Raw genomic sequence first — 21,319 nt, forward strand, 5'->3', positions numbered from 1 at the left:
TACCTGCACTACAACTGACCAAGCCCAACCCCCTCACTTGAGCCCTATGCTCCATCCTCTCTCACCTTGTCAAGGACCTGGTTATTCAGTTTTCTTCTATCTCCCCCATATCATCCATTTCTTCCACACTACTAGGTCGTTCCCATCAGTAGAACACTACATCCTAATACCATCTGCACAGATGTGTCTCTGCATTTTCACTCTTCTCCACCCTGATCTATGCTCTAAGAGGCTGACTACTAAGGACTACATCAACCAGACTCCTTTGCCTTTTTTTGCCTTCTGGTTGGATTCAGCCATAGGGAACACTGACAGAAGAGGGAAGAGAGGAAAGTTGGGGTATTTATTCCCCCAACGCCCTCCCTGCAAGGTCACCATGGGCTGGCTATGCCCCTCATCTCCTGTAAGGCAGCCCTCTCCCCCCGACAGCTCATCTCCAGATTCACTCTACAGTACTACTCCTGAGGGCCTCCCTTGTTCTGCTAATACTTTTGTAAACAGTCCTCTCCAGGTTACCAGTTAGAGTGTGTCATCTGTTTCCTGCCAGGACCCTGGCTAATATATTGCTCATGCTAAAAACCTTTCATTTGGACCCATGTACTCTTTCAGCTAACCCTTAATTTCTCCGCTTCCCTTCACAGCAAAACTCTCCAAGAGCTGTCTGTATTCACTATCTCTACTTCCTCTCCTCTCATGGTCCCTTCAACCCATTCCAAGTAGGCTTTGTTTCCACAACTTCACGGAAACGGCTCTTATTAAACTCAGTCATCAATTATTCACCTTATCAAAGACAGTGCTCAATTCTCTGTCCAAATCTTACTAAATCTCTCAGCAGCATTTGACAGGATTAATTATTACCTCTTTGAAACACCTTTTTTCTCTCTGCTGATAGCTAAGCCCCATCCATCTAATTAAATGGCAATACCATCTACTCAGTTTCCTTCTTCCCTCAAGTCCCACATCCAATCTACAGAAGTATGTTTAGCTCTGTTCCATAATATACTCAGAGTCTGAATACGTCTCACTAGTTCCACTGCCAAAACCCTAGTCCAAACACTGACCGTCGTTTAGGTTTCAGCAATGCCTTCCTAACTCCTTTCTCTTGCCCCACTATAGACCATCCTCCACATAACATCCAGAGAGATCTTTCTAAACTATAAATCATGTCCGTCATCCCTTTGTTCCCAGCTTAAAATCTTTCAATGACTTTCAATTATAATTACAATGAAATTCAAACTCACATGGCCATAGAGAGCCCCCGGATCAGAAGAATCAACATATCCTGGAACTTGTTAGAAACACAAATCTTTCAATGACTTTCAATTATAATTACGATGAAATTCAAACTCACATGGCCACAGAGAGCCCCCCCGGATCAGGAGAATCAACATATCCTGAAGCTTGTTAGAAACACAAATTTGGGGGCTCTATGCTAGACCTACTGAATACTGAGAAGCCTTTTCTGTGATTCTGATACATGCTAAAATTTGAGAACCACTGATCTACAGATTCAATGTAATTCCAATACAACCAAATAATTTACCTCCTTTTGCTGAGTCAGTAAAGCATGATTTTTATCTTAGCAAGCCTTTAAATAAGGACTGAACATAAAAGTATTTTCTACTGAATTTTCATTTAATTAGAAAAATATAAGAATAAAATAATCTAACTCTCTGAGAATTTCAACTAAATTTACCAAATATTATATCAGAGTTTCTCATGTAATTATGTTACAAGGTGAGTTTTACAATATTTGTCTGGCTGCTTTTAAAATACAGAAGAGTCAAACAATTATGCTGTTTGCATGTGTTCATAAATAATACTTACAGTATTAAGTAAGGCATCATATACAGCATTCACAAACTTAGCATTAATCCCAGAGTCTTCGATAGTATTAAACGAGGCAGAGGCATCTTTCTGCAAATTCAATTAAAGAACCAAGTGTATATAACATTTTAAGAACTAATCTAAGTAATATCTGAACCATAACTATTCCTACATAATTTCTAATATTCCTAGTATGATGATAAAAAAGGACTGTCAGGGCAAGATTGCTAAAAATAAATATATAAGGGTTATTTTAATAACTTTCTTTTTTAAAACTGAAAGAATGGAGTCAAACATTAACATTAGTACAAATAAAAACAATCTTTAAGATATCACTTAAGTAATACTTGTTTGTGATACATACAATTTCAGAATTAATACCTATTTATGTTTGCTTAAACAGCTGCTTAAGCCAATACTGGGTAGAAAAAGAAGTTAATTTATAGTATCTTTTTTTGGAAAATTTAAACTAAAAGTGAAAAATATGCTTTATGTATCATTACCTTAAATGCAGCATTTAGTTCTGGGAAAGAATCAAACATTGTGAGATAAAAATCATGTACTGTTTTCCAATCTCCTGATGACTTAGCTTTTTCTACATCTTCCCTAAAATAAAAACATTTATTAGCCATAACAGATAAAAATGTTATTCAGATAAAATAGCATTAATTCTTTATAGATAAATGTCACCCAACATGCAACCTGAAATAATGAAGCTGAATACAGAAATGTGTTCCAGTTAATGTAAAGGTAGCTTATGAATTTATAATTCTTAATTGCATTAAGGTATTAATCCAGCTTCAACTTCCCCATTTATTTGCTTTTTAAAAAGTTAATTTTTGACATGCTCCTTACAATTATCACTCTTCCGTTCCTTCACTTCAGAGCCAAATTTCTTGACAGATTTTGTTTACATTCTGTCCCTACCTTCTCTTTCCCACTTAGTCCTTCAAGTGTCCATTTGGGTTTTTTAGTAGTTTTTACTACTAACATGGTTTTTATGATTTATATGTCACGTTCTATTATTTTATTACCACCTTTACCTCCTCTTGACTGTTTTTCTTCTTTAAAATTAATTAATTAATTTATTTTTGGCTGTGTTGGGTCTTCGTTGCTGCACGTGGGCCTTCTCTAGTTGCGGCGAGCGGGGGCTACTCTTCGTTGTGGTGTGCGGGCTTCTCACTGTGGTGGCTTCTCTTGTTGTGGAGCATGGGCTCTAGGAGCGTGGGGTTCAGTAGTTGTGGCATGTGGGCTCAGTAGTTGTGGCTCACGGGCTCTAAAGCGCAGGCTCAGTAGCTGTGGCACACGGGCTTTGTTGCTCCACGGCATGTGGGATCTTCCCGGACCAGGGCTCAAACCCGTGTCCCCTGCACTGGCAGGCAGATTCTTAACCAATGTGCCACCAGGGAAGTCTCTCTTGCCTGTTTTGACTCATTTTCTCTTATTTAGTGTCTTTTGCTGTAACATTATCTATCCCTTACTGGTTAATTATATGTTTGTTTTCACCTTCAACTTGAGACAGGTAGTCTTTTGTGTCTTCACTCTTGGCTAATACTTTATAATGAGCCACAAGTTCAATTAGTTTCTCACACAAAAATATTAAATTATGTAAAGTGCTGACATGCAGATGACTATGTGTCTACATGTAACAGTGAGCCGAAACTTACAGAAAGTCTTTCATAGTTTTTGGCTGAACGGGAAGGATGGGTTCTGGAAGAACTGGGGTCTTCATTTCAGATGATAAAGCATCTGTAGAGGTGCGCTGTTTCTGTCTAACATCAAGGCAAATTGGTGGTAGGTCTCTCACTGTGAAGGATAAAAAAGTTTTCAATGTAATTGATCATAAAATCTTTCCAAATTATAAAATGCCAGGCTAACTCAACATGAACAGAAAACAACGGATTATTTTGTATTGCATTCCCTTGGGATCATATAACAGAAACACCCAGCACACTGAAGGGCACTTACTGGAGGGTCTGTTGCCACCTACCCAACTTCACCCATAGCAGATAAATTAGGCTGTATCTGACATTAAAAGTTATCTGTAGATACAATCCAGAGTTTTTCTTTCATCGCCTCCCTTCCCATAAATTTTCTTTCAGGGATTATTTCACTGAGACTAGATGTTTTTAGTGTTTATTAGCTTTTGAATACACTTGCCCCTTTATTGATGTGGAGTTTGGGCACCGATCCCCCATGTAACTTTACAGCTGGCCCTCCACATCTGTGGTTCAGTATCTGCGGATTCAACCAAACACAGATTCTGTAGTACTATACTATGTATGTATCGAAATTTATTGAAAAAGTCAGCACATTAAGTGGACCCACTCAATTCAAAACCATGTTGTTCAAGGGTCAATTGTGTATGTACATCATTTATTTATATCCTCTGCAATTCTTTATTGGAGATTTAGCATTTTATCATCAATTTGCATGAACATTTTATGTATTTTTCTTTTTTTCCAAATATCCGCCAGTTCATCGTTTTCCTTTTTGTTGCATTTTATAACCTTTTAATTGTAAAATAAAACAAACACAGAAAAATCTCACAAAACAAATGTATGGCTTAATGAATTACTGTAAGGCAAACACCTCTGAAACCACTAACCAGTCAAGGAATAGCGCTACCAACCCTTTCTTGTTCTGCCTATTCTAATTTTAATTTCTCTCAGTTTCTTTTTATCTCTTTCCTCATTTCTTTTTAAAATTTTACATACTTCCTTCTTCTCATCTTCTAGTTCTCTTAAGGCATTATCTGTTACATTTGTTTGCTTTTGTGTTCCTTCTAGTTTATTTCTAAAATTTAAAAAAAAATCGGATTATTTCCTTTACTGTCACCTCACTTTTCATTTTTTGCAATTCTGATTTATGGCATTCTTTCAAGTGTCATATCATTTTCTTAATGAGCTTTAGCTCATTTTGAAATAGTATTTTATCTACTTTTGTGGGCATGTGTTTCTGATGTGCTCCCATTGTTCAAGAGGCTGTTATTCTGTTTCTTATTCTTTTTTATTATAATACAATTTTGTAATTAAAAATTATAGAATTTGACCTTGTTTCTTTTCTTTAGCCAATTTTATTTGAAATTAATCTTCCCAAACTTTCAGAAGGAGGTGTGGCACCCCCTTTTTTTGTTTTTATGTAGAACTCAAATACATGGTAGCTTCTTTCTGGGATTTCCAGGCCCTGTTTCCCTCTTCCACTTTTGTTCAGGTGATCTCTGTCTTTAATCTTTATTGTCCCAGTGATGCTCAAATTTGATTCTAATCTCAGAATGCGCCCCTCCGCCCCCCCTTCCTGGAAGGGATCCCTAGTTTGGAGAGTTCACAGGGGTTACCTGCTCCCTTCAGATCTCAGCATGGGCCCTCTGCATTCACCTGTTCTTGGCAAAACCCCTCCCAGTTTCAGCTTTTGTTCTCAAACTGGGCTCCTGAGCTTTCCAATGAATACCTGTTGCTTATTCATTTCTTTTCTTTTCTTTTTAACATCTTTATTGGAGTATAATTGCTTTACAGTGGTGTGTTAGTTTCTAACAAAGTGAATCAGTTATACATATACATATGTTCCCATATCTCTTGCCTCTTGCGTCTCCCTCCCTCCCACCCTCCCTATCCCACCCCTCTAGGTGGTCACAAAGCACTGAGCTGATCTCCCTGTGCTATGCGGCTGCTTCTCACTAGCTATCTATTTTACGTTTGGTAGTGTATATATGTCCATGCCTCTCTCTCACTTTGTCACAGCTTACCCTTCCCCCTCCCCATATCCTCAAGTCCATTCTCTAGTAGGTCTGTGTCTTTATTCCTGTCTTACCACTACGTACTTCATGACCTTTTTTTTTTTATTTCTTAGATTCCGTATATATGTGTTAGCATACGGTGTTTGCTTTTCTCTTTCTGACTTACTTCACTCTGTATGACAGACTCTAGGTCCATCCTCCTCAGTACAAATAACTCAATTTCATTTCCTTTTATGGCTGAGTAATATTCCATTGTATATATGTGCCGCATCTTCTTTATCCATTCATCCGATGATGGACACTTAGACTGCTTCCATGTCCTGGCTATTGTAAATAGAGCTGCAATGAACATTTTGGTACATGACCCTTTTTGAATTATGGTTTTCTCAGGGTATATGCCCAGTAGTGGGATTGCTGGGTCGTATTGTAGTTCTATTTGTAGTTTCTTTTTTTTTGGGGGGGGGGGTACACAGGCCTCTCACTGTTGTGGCCTCTCCCCTTGTGGAGCACAGGCTCCGAACACGCAGGCTCAGCGGCCATGGCTCACGGGCCCAGCCGCTCCGTGGCATGTGGGATCTTCCCGGACCAGGGCACGAACCCGTGTCCCCTGCAGCGGCAGGCGGACTCTCAACCACTGCGCCACCAGGGAAGCCCTATTTGTAGTTTTTTAAGGGATCTCCATACTGTTCTCCATAGTGGCTGTATCAATTTACATTCCCACCAGCAGTGCAAGAGTGTTCCCTTTTCTCCACACCCTCTCCAGCATTTATTGTTTCTAGATTTTTTGATGATGGCAATTCTGACCGGTGTGAGATGGTATCTCATTGTAGTTTTGATTTGCATTTCTCTAATGATTAATGATGTTGAGCATTCTTTCATGTGTTTCTTGGCAATCTGTATATCTTCTTTGGAGAAATGTCTATTTAGGTCTTCTGCCCATTTTTGGATCAGGTTGCTTGTTTTTTTGTTATTGAGGTGCATGAGCTGATTGTAAATTTTGGAGATTAATCCTTTGTCAGTTGCTTCATTTGCAAATATTTTCTCCCATTCTGAGGGTTGTCTTTTGGTCTTATTTATGGTTTCCTTTGCTGTGCAAAAGCTTTTAAGTTTCATTAGGTCCCATTTGTTTATTTTTGTTTTATTTCCATTTCTCTAGGAGGTGGGTCAAAAAGGATCTTGCTGTGATTTATGTCATAGAGTGTTCTGCCTATGTTTTCCTCTAAGAGTTTGATAGTTTCTGGCTTACATTTAGGTCTTTAATCCATTTTGAGCTTATTTTTGTGTATGGTGTTAGGGAGTGTTTTAATCTCATACTTTTACATGTACCTGTCCGGTTTTCCCAGCACCACTTACTGAAGAGGCTGTCGCAGATGACATGATACTCTACATAGAGAATCCTAAAGATGCTACCAGAAAACTACTAGAGCTAATCAGTGAATTTGGTAAAGTAGCAGGATACAAAATTAATGCACAGAAATCTCTGGCATTCCTATACACTAATGATGAAAAATCTGACAGTGAAATTAAGAAAACACTCCCATTTACCATTGCAACAAAAAGAATAAAATATCTAGGAATAAACCTACCTAAGGAGACAAAAGACCTGTATGCAGAAAACTATAAGAAACTGATGAAAGAAATTAAAGATGATACAAATAGATGGAGAGATATACCACGTTCTTGGATTGGAAGAATCAACATTGTGAAAATGACTACTACCCAAAGCAATCTACAGATTCAGTGTAGATTAAAACTGTAAAAAGTTTTACAGTTTTACTGCTTTTTACACTGTAAAAAGCAGTGTTTTACAGACACAGGATTAGATAAGTTGACCAGTGGACTAGAGAACCCAGAATCATATCCATCCACACATGAAAGTTCAATATATGAAATATATGGCAGATCATTGGAAGAAAGAAAGGATTTGAAAATATGGTTAACCACATGGGGAAAAAATGAAGTTGGATTCCTATCTCATACCTTAAAAACTAGGAATAGGAAAATCCTTCTGATTTCGGGACAGAGAAATGTTTCTTTAAGAGAAACTAAAAAGTGCAACTATAAAAAAACAGACATTTTTGACTATGTTAAAATTAAAAACTTCTGATCATCAAAGATACCTTGAATTAAAAATATAAGTTACAAGTTGGAGGGAAAATCTGAAACACATACAACAAAGGATGAGCACCAAGAATAGAGAGATATTTCCTAAAAATCATTGAGAAAAAGAGAAATAATCCAATAGAATAATGTGCAGAAGAATCAAACAGGCATTCTAGAGAAAGAAACACATATGCCATACACACATCAAAAGACATTCAGTCTCATTAGTGATTAAGAAAATGCAAATAAAGAACATGAGACACAATCTTATATCCACTCAACTGGCAAGAATTAAAAAGTATGATAATGTTAGAGAGGATGTAGATTAATTTGATATTTCATGTATTGTTGGTAGGTGTATTAACTGCCACAAACACTTTAAAAAACTGAAAAGCAGGGCTTCCCTGGTGGCGCAGTGGTTGAGAGTCCGCCTGCCGATGCAGGGGACGTGGGTTCGTGCCCCGGTCCGGGAAGATCCCACATGCCGGGGAGCGGCTGGGCCCGTGAGCCATGGCCGCTGAGCCTGCGCGTCCGGAGCCTGTGCTCCGCAATGGGAGAGGCCACAACAGTGAGAGGCCCACATACCGCAAAAAAAAAAAAGGTAATAATTTCCAGCAATTCACTCCTAAAAACATGTCCAAGAGAAATTTTGCATAAGTACCTCAGAAGACATATACAAGAATATTCACAAAAGTATTGTTTCAGGAAAAAAAATCTGAAAATAATCCAGTTATCCATTACTCAGAGAATTGAATACATTGTGGTATATTTAGACAACACAGTATTTACACAGCATGCAGTGGAAATAAACTATGACACTGTAATATGTTATATTATACTATATTATACTATTTCATATCTCTATTATTAAAATAAAGCAACCAATAGAGCTCTGCATGGACCAAGGTCAGTGTCATGAACCAGAATTGTGATTAATCAAATTCTGTACATCGGAGGATCAAAAAACTGTTTTTCCCTAAACTTCTAGAGTTGCCATACTTAATTTTATAATTAAACTTTTTAAATTTTGAGATAACTGTAGAATCCCATGTAGTTGTAAGAAATAATACAGAGACATCCCATGTACCCCTGACACAGACAGTCAGATATAGAACATTTCATCACCGTGTTGCCCTCATGGTACCCTTTATAGCCACACCTACTTCCCCCTGTCTCCACCTTGCTTAATCCCTGGCAACCACTAATCTGTTCTTTCATGACTATAATGTTGTCATTTCAAAAGTGCTATATAAACAGAATCACATATATGTAACCTTTTGGGATTGGCTTTCTTTTACTCAGCATAATTCTCCAGAGATTCATCCAGGTTGTTGCATGTATGAACAGTTTATTCCTTTTCATTGCTGAGCAGTAATCCATGGCATGGGTGTACTACAGTTTATTTAACCATTCACCCATTGAAGGACATCTGTTTGGAGTTACTATGAGTAAAGCTGCTATAAACATTCGTGTATAGGTTCTTGGGTGAGCTTTCACTTCTCTGAGATAAATGCCCAGGAGGGCAATTGCTGGGTTAAATGTTCATTGCATGTTTAGTTTTTTAAGAAGAGCTGGAGGAATCATGTTCCCTGACTTCAGACTATACTACAGAGTTACAGTAATAACAGTATGGTACTGGCACAAAAACAGACACACAGATCAATGGAACAGGATAGAAAGCCCAGAAATAAACCTACACACTTATGGTCAATTAATCTACAACAAAGGAGGTAAGAATATACAATGGAGAAAAGACAGTCTCTTCACTAAGTGGTGCTGGGAAAACTGGGAAAGCTAAATGTAGAAGAATGAAATTGGAACATTCTCTAACACCATATACAAAAATAAACTCAAAATGGATTAAAGACCTAAGTATAAGACTGGATACTGTAAAACTCCTAGAGGAGAACATAGGCAGAACACTCTCTGACATAAATCACAGCAATATTTCTTTGGGTCTGTCTCCTAGAGTAATGGAAATAAAAACAAAAATAAACAAATGGGACCTAAAAGCTTAAACACTTTTGCACAGCAAAGGAAACCATAATATGAAAAGACAACCTATGAAATGGGAGAAAATATTTGCAAGCAATGCGACTGACAAGGGATTAATTTCCAAAATATACAAACAGCTCACACAGTTTAATATCAAAAAAACCAGACAACCCAATGAAAAAATGGGCAGAAGACCTAAGTAGACATTTCTCCAAAGAAGCCATACAGATGGGGGCAACAGGCACATGAAAAGATGCTCAGTATCACTAATTACTAGAGAAATGTAAATCAAAACCACAATGAGGTATCACCTCACACCACTCAGAATGGCCATCACCAAAAAGTCAGATTTTACAATTTTTTCCTTTTATGAATTGTGCTTTTGGTGTCAAGACTAAGAACTCTTTTCTAGCCCTAGATCCTGAAGATTGTCTCCTATTGTTTTGTTTTTTTTCCCTAAGTGTTTTATAGTTTTATATTTAAGTCAGTTATCCATTTTCAGTTAATATTTGTATAAGGTGTGAGATCTGGGTCGATATTTATACATGTTCAATTACGCCAGTACCAACTGTTGAAAAGGCTATCTTTCTTCTATTGAATTGCTTTTGCTCCTTTGTCAAATTGTAACTGGGCATATTTACATGGGTCTGTTTCTGGGCTCTCTATTCTATTCCACTGATCCCTGTATTTATCCCTCCACTAATACCTCACAGTCTTGATTACTTGTAGCTATATGGTAAATCTTGAAATCAGGTAGACTGATTTCTCCCACTTTATTCTTTTTCAAAATTGTTTTTCTAGTTCCTCTGCCCTGCCACATAAATTTGAGAATAATTTTGTCTATAGCTGCTAAAAAAAAAAAAAAGGTTTATGGGATTTTGATACAAATTATATTAAATTTGTATATCAATTTGGGGAGAATTGGCATCTTTACTACATCGAGTCTTCCCATCCCTGAACACAGTATGTCTCTCCACTTATTTAAGTCTTTTAAAATTTCTTTCATTAGCAATGTGTAATTCTTAGCATATAAGTCTTGTAATGCTTGCTAGATTTATACTTAAGTATTTTATTTTTTAATGTGATTATAAATGATATATATTTTAAATTTCAGTGTACATGTATTTATTGCTAACATAAACACAATTGGTTTTTGTATGTTATATCCTTCAACTTATTAAACTCGTCTATTAGTCCTAGGAGTTTTGTTGTTGATTTCTGGGGATTTTTTTATGTAGATAATTATATCATCTGCAAATAGGGACAGTTTTATTTCTTACTTTCTGATCTGGATGGCTCTTCTTTTTCTTGCCTTATTTTGCTGACTAGAACTTCCAATGCTATGTTGAATAAGGGTGGTGAGAACAGACATTTTTTTGCATTGTTCCCAATCTTAAAAGGAGAAAGCATTTAGTCTTCCACCATTAAGTAAAATGTTAGCTGTACATTTTTTATAGATGCTCTTTACCAAGTTAAGGAAGATCTCCTCTATTCCTATTTTTTGAGACTTTCTTTTTGTTTTATGTTTTATTTTTTTTTTACCATGAATGGGTGTTGAATTTTGTCAAATGCTTTTGATATAATCACATGATTTGTATTATTAGACTGCTAATATAGTAAATTACATTGATTGATTTTCAAATATGGAAACAGTTTGCATTTCTGGAATAAACTCCACTTGATTATGGTGTATAATTGTTTTTATATATTGCTGAATTCTATTTGCTAATATTTTGTTAAAGATTGGTCTATAATTTTTTTTTTTTTTTTACTATACTTGTTTGGTTTTGGTGTTGGAGTAACATTAGTTTCATAAAATGAAATGGGAAATGTTCTCTCCTTACCTACTTTGGGAAGACACTGGATAAAATTGGTGTTAATTCTTTTCTGAACATTTGGTAGAATTCTCCAGTAAAACTGTCTGGACCTGATTTCTTTTTTAAGAGTTTTAAAATTATGAATTCAATTTCTTTAATATTTATAGGGCTATTCAAACTATATACTTCATACTGGATGAGTTGTGGTAGTTTGTATTTTTTTGAGGAATTGGTCAATTTCACGTAGGTTGTCAAATTTATGCAGAGTTGTTTGTGGCATCCCCTGCCCACCCTTTTTACTGCCTGTAGGGTCTGTTGTGATATCCCATTTCATTTGTGATATTGATGAGCTATGTCTTCTTTTTGTCCATTTTATGACAGAAGTTTGTCAATTTTATTCATTTGTTAAAAAAAAGCCCAGCTCTTTGCTTCACTGATTTTTCTCTTTTCTCTGTTACTGATTTTTTGTTCTTATCTTTATATTTCCTCTCTTCTGTTTGCTTTGGATTTCATTTGATCTTCTTTTTCTAGGTTCTTAAAGTGGGAGCTTAGATGTTGGTTTTGAAACTTTCCCTTTTACCTAATGCATGCATTGATTGCTATACATTTCCCCTTTCCAAACTGCTTTAGAAGTATTTTGATATGCTGTATTTTATTTATTTATTTATTTTTTGCCGTACGCGGGCCTCTCCCGTTGCGGAGCACAGGCTCCGGACGCACAGGCTCTGCGGCCATGGCTCACGGGCCCAGCTGCTCCGCGGCATGTGGGATCTTCCCGGACCGATGCACGAACCCATGTCCCCTGCATCGGCAGGCGGACTCTCAACCACTGCGCCACCAGGGAAGCCCGATATGCTGTATTTTAATCTTCATTCAGTTCCATTCATTTTTAAAAATTTCCCTAGAGACTTCCTCTTTAACCCATGGGTTATTTAGAAGTATGTTGTTTGGTTTCCAGGTGTTTGGAGATTTTCCTTTTATTTTCTGTTATTTATTTCTAATTTGATGCAACTGTGGTCAGAGAACATATTCTGCATTATTTCAATTTTTAAAAATTACTGAGATTTGTTTTATGGTCCAGGATGTGGTGTTGGTACACATTCTGTGGGCACTTGAAAGGCATGTGTATTCTACTGTTGTTGGGTGGAACACAAATGTCTATTAGATCTTGTTGGTTGATGATGCTGTTGAGTTCTTCTATATTCTATATCTTTGCTGATTTTTCTGTCTAGGTCTATCAAACCCACAGTTACAGTTAGAGACTTCAACACCCAACTGTGGATTTTTCTGTTTCTCCTTTCAGTTCTACCAGTTTTTGCTCTATATATTTTATAACTCTATTGTTTGGTATGTACACATTTATGATTGCTATATCTTCTTGATGATCATCCTTTTTATCACTACATAATATCCCTCTCTGCCTCCAGTAATTTTCTTTGTTCTAAGTCTACTTTATCTGATATTAATATAGCCATTACTGTATACCTTTTTCCATCCTTTCACTTTCAACCTGCCTATATTGCTACATTTGAATTGAGTTTCTTGTAGACAGCATATAGTTGGGGCATGTTTTTAACCTACTCTGCCAATCTCTGTCTTTTAACTGACCATTTACATTTAATATAATTATTGATATGTTAGGGCTTAAGTTCTACCATTTAATATTTTTGTTTTCTATTTGGTCGTTCTTATTTTTCCTGCCTCCCTGTGAGTTACTTGAACATTTTTTAGAATTCCATTTTGATTTACCTGTAGCGTTACCGAAAGGTTGCTCTAGATGTTACATTACATACACTTAACTTATTTTAGTCTACGGTGTCATCGTTTTACCAGCTGGAGTAAAGTGTAGAAATTGTACCTGCTTTTACACCTCTTTACACTTCTCTGTTTATAATTCTCTTAAGTATTTACTTACATACATTTAGAACCATACCAGTGTTATAATGTTTGTTTCCAGTGTCAACCATAATTTAGAAAACACAAAAGGAAAAGGAAAGTCTATTGTACTACCTAGTTTTTGCTTATCATGTTATTTCTTTTTCTTGATGTTCAAGGTTCCTTCTTTTGTTTCTTTTCTGTTTAGGGAACCTCTTAATGCACTCTGTTAGACCATCTACTGGCAACAAATTCTATTTGTTTTCTTCCATCTGAGAATGTCTTGATATCCTCTCCATTCCTGAAAAACATTTTCACCAGGTGTAGGATTCTGTGCTGGGAGTTCTCCCAGCCACTTCATTCTGGCCTCCATGGTTACTGATAAGAAATCTGCTGTTATTTGAAAGGTTTTCCCCTAGCAGTAAAGGTATCCTGTTTCTCTGGCTGCTTTTAAACATTTTGTTGCTGTTGTCTTTAGTTTTCAGAGGTCTAATTATGATATGACTTGATGAGGATTTCTTTGGGTTTACCCTGTATGGGATTTGGTCAGCTTCTTGAACCTACAGGTTCATGTCTCTTGCCAAGTATGGGAAGCTTTCAATTACTTTTTGAGTACTTTTGCAGCCTACCTTCTTCTTCCTCTCCTTCTAAGACTCCAATGACAAGAATGTAATGTCTTTTATATATACTACCAAATGTAAAATAGATAGCTAGTGGGAAGCAGCTGCATAGCACAGGGAGATCAGCTCGGTGCTTTGTGACCACCTAGAGGGGTGGGATACGGAGGGTGGGAGGGAGGAGATATGGGGATATATGTATATGTATAGCTGATTCACTTTGTTATAAAGGAGAAACTAACACACCATTGTAAAGCAATTATACTCCAATAAAGATGTTAAAAAAAAAAGAATGTAATGTCTTTTGTTATAGTCCCACAGGTCTCTGAGATGATTCTCTTTTTCTTTCCAGTCTATTTTCTCTTTATTGTTCAGACTGGGTAATTTCCATTGTTCTATATTCCAGCTCTTTAATTCCTGTCTCTTCCATTCTGCTGCTGAGTCTATCCACTAAGCATTTTACTTTGGTCACTGTATTTTGTCAAGTATTAATACTTCCAAACCAATAGAATAGATGAATATTCTATAGATTCTAAATTCTACAATAATGAAATGTAGTTCCATTCTAATGTAATCAAAATATATTTTCTACTAAGCAAACAGAATCATCAATCATCACAGCAGTAACACAGCTATAAGGTCCTCCTTCCTTCCTTATTCACTCCCCCAATTAAGCAGCTAACTTTGGATCTATCACTGACTTCAAATTTTATTAGTGTTAAGAGTATCTTTTTTTTTAATTTAATTTAATTTTTGGCTGCATTGGGTCTTCGTTGCTGTGTGCAGGCTTTCTCTAGTTGTGGCGAGCCGGGGCTACTCTTTTGTTGCGGTGCACAGGCCTCTCATTATGGTAGCTTCTCTTGCTGCGGAGCACGGGCTCTAGGTGCACGGGCTTCAGTAGTTGTGGCATGCAGGCTCAGTAGTTGTGGCTCGTGGGCTCTACAGCACAGGCTCAGTAGTTGTAGTGCATGGGCTTAGTTCCTCTGTGGCATGTGGGTTCTTCCCGGACCAGGGATCAAATCCGTGTCCCCTGCATTGGCAGGCGGATTCTTAGCCACTGTGCCACCAGGGAAGTCCCAAGAGTATCTTTTAAAATAACCTTTCACATTAGAAGATAGTACAGAGATGCCAATTTCTTATACTCAACAGCAACGGTTTTCAAACTTTACTGTTTATCAGAATCACCTGAAGACCTTGTTGAACTAAAACAAATACTACTAGGCCCTCTCAAAGTTTGTGATTCAGTAGGTCTGGGGTGGGGCCCAAGAATCTGCATTTCTAACATGCAAGTCTGAGGATCACACTGAGAAATGTTGTTCAGTGGTTTAAGGAGAGAACAATGATGCCGACAACATAAAACAGATGATTAAATTTCTTTAATTTAGTTCTATAACTGAGTTTTAAACCCTTTATTAAATGTGGAAATAACTAATTTCTAGCAATTTGTACTTTAAGCACAAATTGGACAGAAGTTCAATTTATTAGTGAGTAAAATTTGGTATCTCTGTAAATTATTTGTTATGGGTTATGTTTGGCAATCATTATTAAAGGGAAAGAATGTTGCAGACAAGAACCTCTCTCCAACACCAGTCTTTTATTATTATATTTTGAGGCTCCTCTACAGTTTCTCTTCCTCTTCACCAGGCTTACCCTTTCCTATCTCTTCCTGCACACCTTTCTCAACCTGGCTATAAACACCCACTATTAGAAACAAACAAACTCATTCATATATAAATTAACTTATTCACTCATAGAGCATATATACACATTTTTATACCCACTCATTTTTATTAATACCATACTGAGGTGGAAGAGTGAAATTTTATTTAGTAAGAGAACTGGATTTTGGCAAAGACTGAGAGTGGGGAGATTCTTACATAAGAGAAATCGCAATGCCAAAGCCGAGAGGATTATAGGGTGAGGTTAGAATTAGAGGCCTAGATGGAATTTATTTTTAGTTTGGAAGGTAACTTGGACTGAAGAGTAATGCAGAATGCTAACGTACGATGTTAATGGGACTTGAGTCAGAAAGAAAGGCAGACTCCTTTGCTCACATTAGTGAATGAAAGCCAATCTACAGGATGTGACATTCAGCTATTAGGAAAGGAAGAATAACAGCTCACAGCTGCTCTCGCATCCCCGAATATCAAGGCATTGTTTCCAGAGACAGGCTTTCAGCCTGTTCTCGCAGATGGTTATTAAAATCTAATTCAAAAGAGAAAATCAATAACTGTGGTGATGAAGGATTAATTAAATCTCAAACCGATATTATAAATAGAACAGGCAGATCTTTGTTCTATCATATGCAGCTTTCTTTGCAATACAGAATATTGTAATACACTGAGAAAAGTCAAAATATATTTACCAGTGAACCTGTCATTTAGGTTTCATTCAGCCAATACTTGGGACTACTCTGTGCTAAATTGATAAACGGTAATCATTCTCCCTTTCTTTTAATATAGTGTTGCCAATTTTACTTGGTTGCTTAGAAACATTAAGTAAAACACTTAATGCCATGCAAGAAGAATAAGGGTTATGGTGGGGGCTGGTAGTGTATTTTTAAAAATGTGAAGATCATAATATAACGATATACATGGGTGTGAGATTATTAGCCAAATTTTACCAGCTCACTGTTTTCAAGAAGCTAGTGCAGGTTGACTCTGGTTGGAGATGAGTAATATGTAGCTTTCCACAGCTGCACCACCAGGATGAAGACTGACACTGTAAACTGGTCATATGATTAGGAGACTGAAGACAGTTCCTGGTCGGCCAGCACAGGTAGCAAGAGCAGCATCAAAGGTAACAAGAGTCTCTATGTAGGTTAGGTGTCCAATAGGAGTCACCTGGGTCTCTGTTCCTTAACCCCCTACTGCTGGAGAGGAAACACTGATATAAAGGTTTGCTGCTGGTGACACACTGTTGCAAAATGCTATACCCTAAGTGTCATCTCAAATAATTTGTAATTAAATAAGTAATAAGTAATGGAGAAAGCACCAGCCTTGGAAGTAAGGCCCTAGGTCCTGTTGCTGGCTAGGTTACTAACTTTCATAACCGTGGACAAGTCAATGAAACTCCTTGGGCCTCAGCTGTGACATTATAAAATGAAACAGATGGCCTAAGTCTGTTGTTCCCAAGGCTCCTAAGAAGAACTTCAAGGGCCACCTCAGGGGAATGGTGCTGTGTCGACGTGTCTACTCAGGGAAGCTCAGCTTTTCTCTGCTTAATACAATGATGGTCTGAGAAAAATTGTTTTTCAAAAAGTATTTAGCTCCGAAAATAAAAGTAACAAAAATAGGTTTGAAAACCACTGGTTCAATAATTTCTAACTTCCATCTCTAAAACTTTTAAGAACAAAATGGACAGGACTTATAAACTGACCAAAACAGGTAAAAATTCTCTATTATACAATATAATATAATGACCTATAATAGAAAAATTGAAGGAGCCTGGAAACTTAATATGAATATGTCATTTAAACACCTGATTTTAGTTACAACCTCCTGTCCTACAACAGGGTAAAGGAAAAAGTTCTGAAATAAGCCTCAGAAGACCTGGCTTCTCTTTCTGGATCTGCATCTTACAATTCGCATGATGTGGTACTTTTAAAATATGTCCATAAATTCTTTGATATTCCTCGCATCAAAAGATGGAGTCTAATTCTTTTCCCTTTGAACCTGGGCCAGCTTTAGTGGCTCTCTGAGGATGAAAAATGTGGCAGAATGCTGTATGACTAGATTACAGAATAAAGCTGAACTTTCTATCATGTATAAAAACAAGTAGCAAAACTGAATCCTAAATTTACATGGAAGTAGGTGCTAGTAAACTATGAAATGTCAAACAAAACTCAACAAGGATCAAACAAAATCAGTATGTTGGAAAATTAACCCTTTAAATCAAAAAACTCAGGTGTAGAAGATATTTTACAACTCATAATTCTCCATTTTCTCAGTCTATAGATGAGTAAACAAAGGGTCTCGAGGGCTAGGTTTAACGTCTAAGGTCCCAATGACAGCTACTAGTAGTAGTAAACTCAAAGACGCAGTTCTTATTTAGTATCATAATTGACAACCTGCGAGTGCTGGGCAGACAATAAGCGAGCTACAATCTGAAGGATCCCTCTAGCAGTTCAGTACTCTGTACTGCTTCTGACTACTTCAGTAGTGGCAAGCCGTGGAAACAGGGAGAGACCAGAGTGGATTACTCATAACAGGTGGTGTTTACATCCTTGTCTATAGGATGACTTTTCTGAACATTTGGCAAAAAATAAAATTGAAGGTGGGAGAGAGAAAGGAAGAAAGAAGGGAAAAAAAAAACCCACTCTGACTCACAGGACTTTAGCCATCAGAGCCAAATAAAGTGACACATTCATTAGTGTTTGGAGATGTACTTTTTACTAAGTTCAATGGTATGTGTGTTTGTAAAACTACAATGAAAGCATACATAAAATGTTCTTTTATGGGTCTAGTTATAAAAATATTCAAAAGTCCTTTTTATACAAGGTTATCTCTAATAGAATAGATGCCCTATACTGGACGTATCTTAGAGATCTTATTGTAGCCTTGAGATAGGTTACAGGGTGAACTGGCCAGAAACCCAGAAAAAGTACCTCCCATATATTTCCTCATTCAGTAAATTATTTACTGAGTAAAGACTCTGTGTACCATGGACACTGGATCCTGGAGATACCCAGAAATTGCAAAGGCACTTACTGTTGGACTCAACAATTCCACTTCTAAGAAATCCTACAGATAAACCTGCACAGGAACAAAATGACATCTGTACAGAGCCATTCATTGTGGCATTGTTTACAATAGCGAAAGACAAAAAAACAACTAATTTATTTTAATAGGCTCTTAGTAAGCCCAATACAATGGAATATAACTATAAAAAAAGAGTAAGGAAGCTCTTTATGTACTGACATAGAAAGCTATCCAGGGTACATTAAGAAAAAAAACCAATGTGCTGGATAATGTGTAGGTAGTTAATTTATTTTAAGATAAAGTGGAAAATCAGAATGAATATTTATATTTGCTTTCATTTACATAAAGAAACACAGGAAAGAATACAGAAGACAGCAGGGAAGAGTGTGAAAATGAGACATCTGAAACATACCTAATTTTATAGTTTTGATTTTTGAAACACAGAAGTGTGCTACCCATTCAAAAAATTAACTTTAATATAAAAAATATTAGACTAGCCTTTTCCCTCTCCAAAAAGAAGCTTAAGGAGTTTATAGACTAGTAAAGAGACAGACGAATCAACAAATTAATGCAGCAAGGTACTCTAAGTTCTTGACAGATATATTGCTCCCATAGGCATGGTTAAGAAAAGCTAAGTCCAAGATTACTGAGGGACCTACAAAAGGATCTTGGAGATTTAGTCCAAAATCAATTCATTCTCCCAGGAATCCTGGAAATGGGGTCATTTGAGGCCTTGGAGATACTTCTTCTAAGATGGAAATCCTACAGCAGTTATTGTGAGTACTTTTCTCTCCCCAGATGGCAAGTCCTGTGCTGGGTTTCTTCTCACAGTTTGTTTCCCTGTCTGCCTCTAAAGCTGCTTTTGGAGAAACTGTGAAAACTCTGTGGTACTTCACCTGTGAATAGATCACAGCATCCCACCACACACAGATCCAGCACCATCTGAGCTGAAGACCACTCTGTTCTCTTGGCTCTTTCAGAGCAGCAAAGAGCATGGGATGCATTTCTCCAGAGCGTGTAAAAACTGCACAGTTCATTATGTCACCTCAGGGCTCTTCTAGAGTAAACTCATAAAACAGACTGAGCTGGGAGAGGAACAGTGCCCCGGAGCACTGTCAGAGTTAATGTCAACTCTTTCTGAATTACCAAGAGCGCACAGATATTTTAAAAGGTTTGGAGAGGAATTATTTCCTTTCTTTTAAAGATGGTCTGTGCTGTTTAAAGATGTTTTAAATAACCTGACAGGAGCATAATCACTGTAGAAAGGAAGGTACAAAAGAGTAAGAGAGGATGTAGTGCTTACCACCCCACACCATTACTTACCATTTACATTGTTTTTCTGAAGATGTATCATCTCCAGCAGCTGTTATAGTAGGTAAAACTCCCACACTTGTCTGATCTTTAAAAGGACAGCCAACTCGAGAGGCATACCTAGTCATGTGATCTACAGGGAGGAAAGGCATCCCTCAGCTGTTAGGTAAACCCACGCTGGGCTTTTGCAGCTTCTCTAATACCATTTGAAGATCAGACGGGGAGACAAGCTGTTAGAGAATACCCAGCACAGGTCCCGCTAGAGGGAGGGAAATTGTAATAAATGCCAAGAATGAGGCATCTTTGAGGAAACAAACTTATTGGCAAGAGAGGCTTTGCAAAAGATCATGGAATTATAAACACTTACATTTGGAAGACTTTGTCTAACTCCCCACTCAATAAAAGACTTTTTTTTGCAGCAGCCTTGACATATGAACTCCATGCCGAATTCAAGCAGCATCCAGACAGAACAGCTAGGAGAAGTCAGCACTAGGAGTTCCAACATGGTAAAGGAAGTCAGCTAACAGGTCTATTCCTATAGAGTGACATATATACAAATACTCCAAGTTTAGGGTCGGGCTGACTGCAGATTCCACAATAATGGAACAGATGAGAGGGAAGCAGACAAGTGGCGGGAGACCAAGTAGGTGGACCACATTCTGAATCAATACATGCACCCAGGGAGGAGACAGGCAGGTGTGGGCAACACGCTGGTGAGCTGGGCTCAGAGATTAAGATAGTAGCAGTGTAGAAAGAATGGAGTATAGTGTCAGTGGGAATCAAAAGCTAAGGAATTTGAACAAACAGCCCAAACGAAGAAGGTTATGGCTATGCATCCTTTCCTTTTGATTCCCCATCATTCTCCTTAGCAGACAATTCAGTGTTCATAAGGTTTCTAACCCTCTGCTGTAGGCTGAACTGTGTCAGCCAGAAAGATATGTTGAAGTCCTAAACCCCCAGGACCTGTTAATGTGACTTTATTTGGAAATAAGGTCTTTGTAGTTGTAACTGAATTAAGATGAGGTCACACTGGATTGGGATGGGCCCTAATCCAGTGACTGGTGTCCTTACAAGAAGAGAGAAATTTGGGCACAGAAAGACATACAGGAGAGAAGGCCATGTAAAGATAGAGGCAGAGATTGCAGTGAGGCATCTACAAGCCAAGGGACACCAAGAGTTGCTGGCAGCCAGCAGAAGCTAGGAGAGAGGCATGGAACAGATTCTCCCTCAGAAGCTTCAAAAGGAACCAACCCGGCCAATACCTGCAGTTTAGACGTAGAGCCTCCAGAACCAGGAGAGAACAAATTTCTATTGTTTTAAGCCAGCAAGTTTGTGGTG

The 21,319-nt window shown here is 37.5% G+C and overlaps 1 protein-coding gene across 4 annotated transcripts in view; it reads right to left on the reverse strand.

Annotated features, from left to right (window-relative positions):
- Positions 1–21,319, reverse strand: part of HECTD2 (HECT domain E3 ubiquitin protein ligase 2) — a 77,107-nt gene that overhangs the window by 36,541 nt on the left and 19,247 nt on the right. For all 4 annotated transcript variants that reach the window (XR_009559243.1, XR_009559244.1, XM_030865071.2 and 1 more), the window contains exons 3-5: positions 3,495–3,633; positions 2,331–2,433; positions 1,828–1,917 (exon numbers count right to left, since the gene is read on the reverse strand). Coding sequence is in view for 2 of the 4 variants with exons in the window: in XM_030865071.2 (XP_030720931.1) it covers positions 1,828–1,917; positions 2,331–2,433; positions 3,495–3,633 (332 nt within the window). In the remaining 2 variants the exon portion in view is untranslated. The remainder of the gene's footprint in view (positions 1–1,827; positions 1,918–2,330; positions 2,434–3,494; positions 3,634–21,319) is intronic.

Source organism: Globicephala melas, chromosome 16 (assembly GCF_963455315.2).
Source record: "Globicephala melas chromosome 16, mGloMel1.2, whole genome shotgun sequence".
Lineage (NCBI taxonomy): Eukaryota > Metazoa > Chordata > Mammalia > Artiodactyla > Delphinidae > Globicephala > Globicephala melas.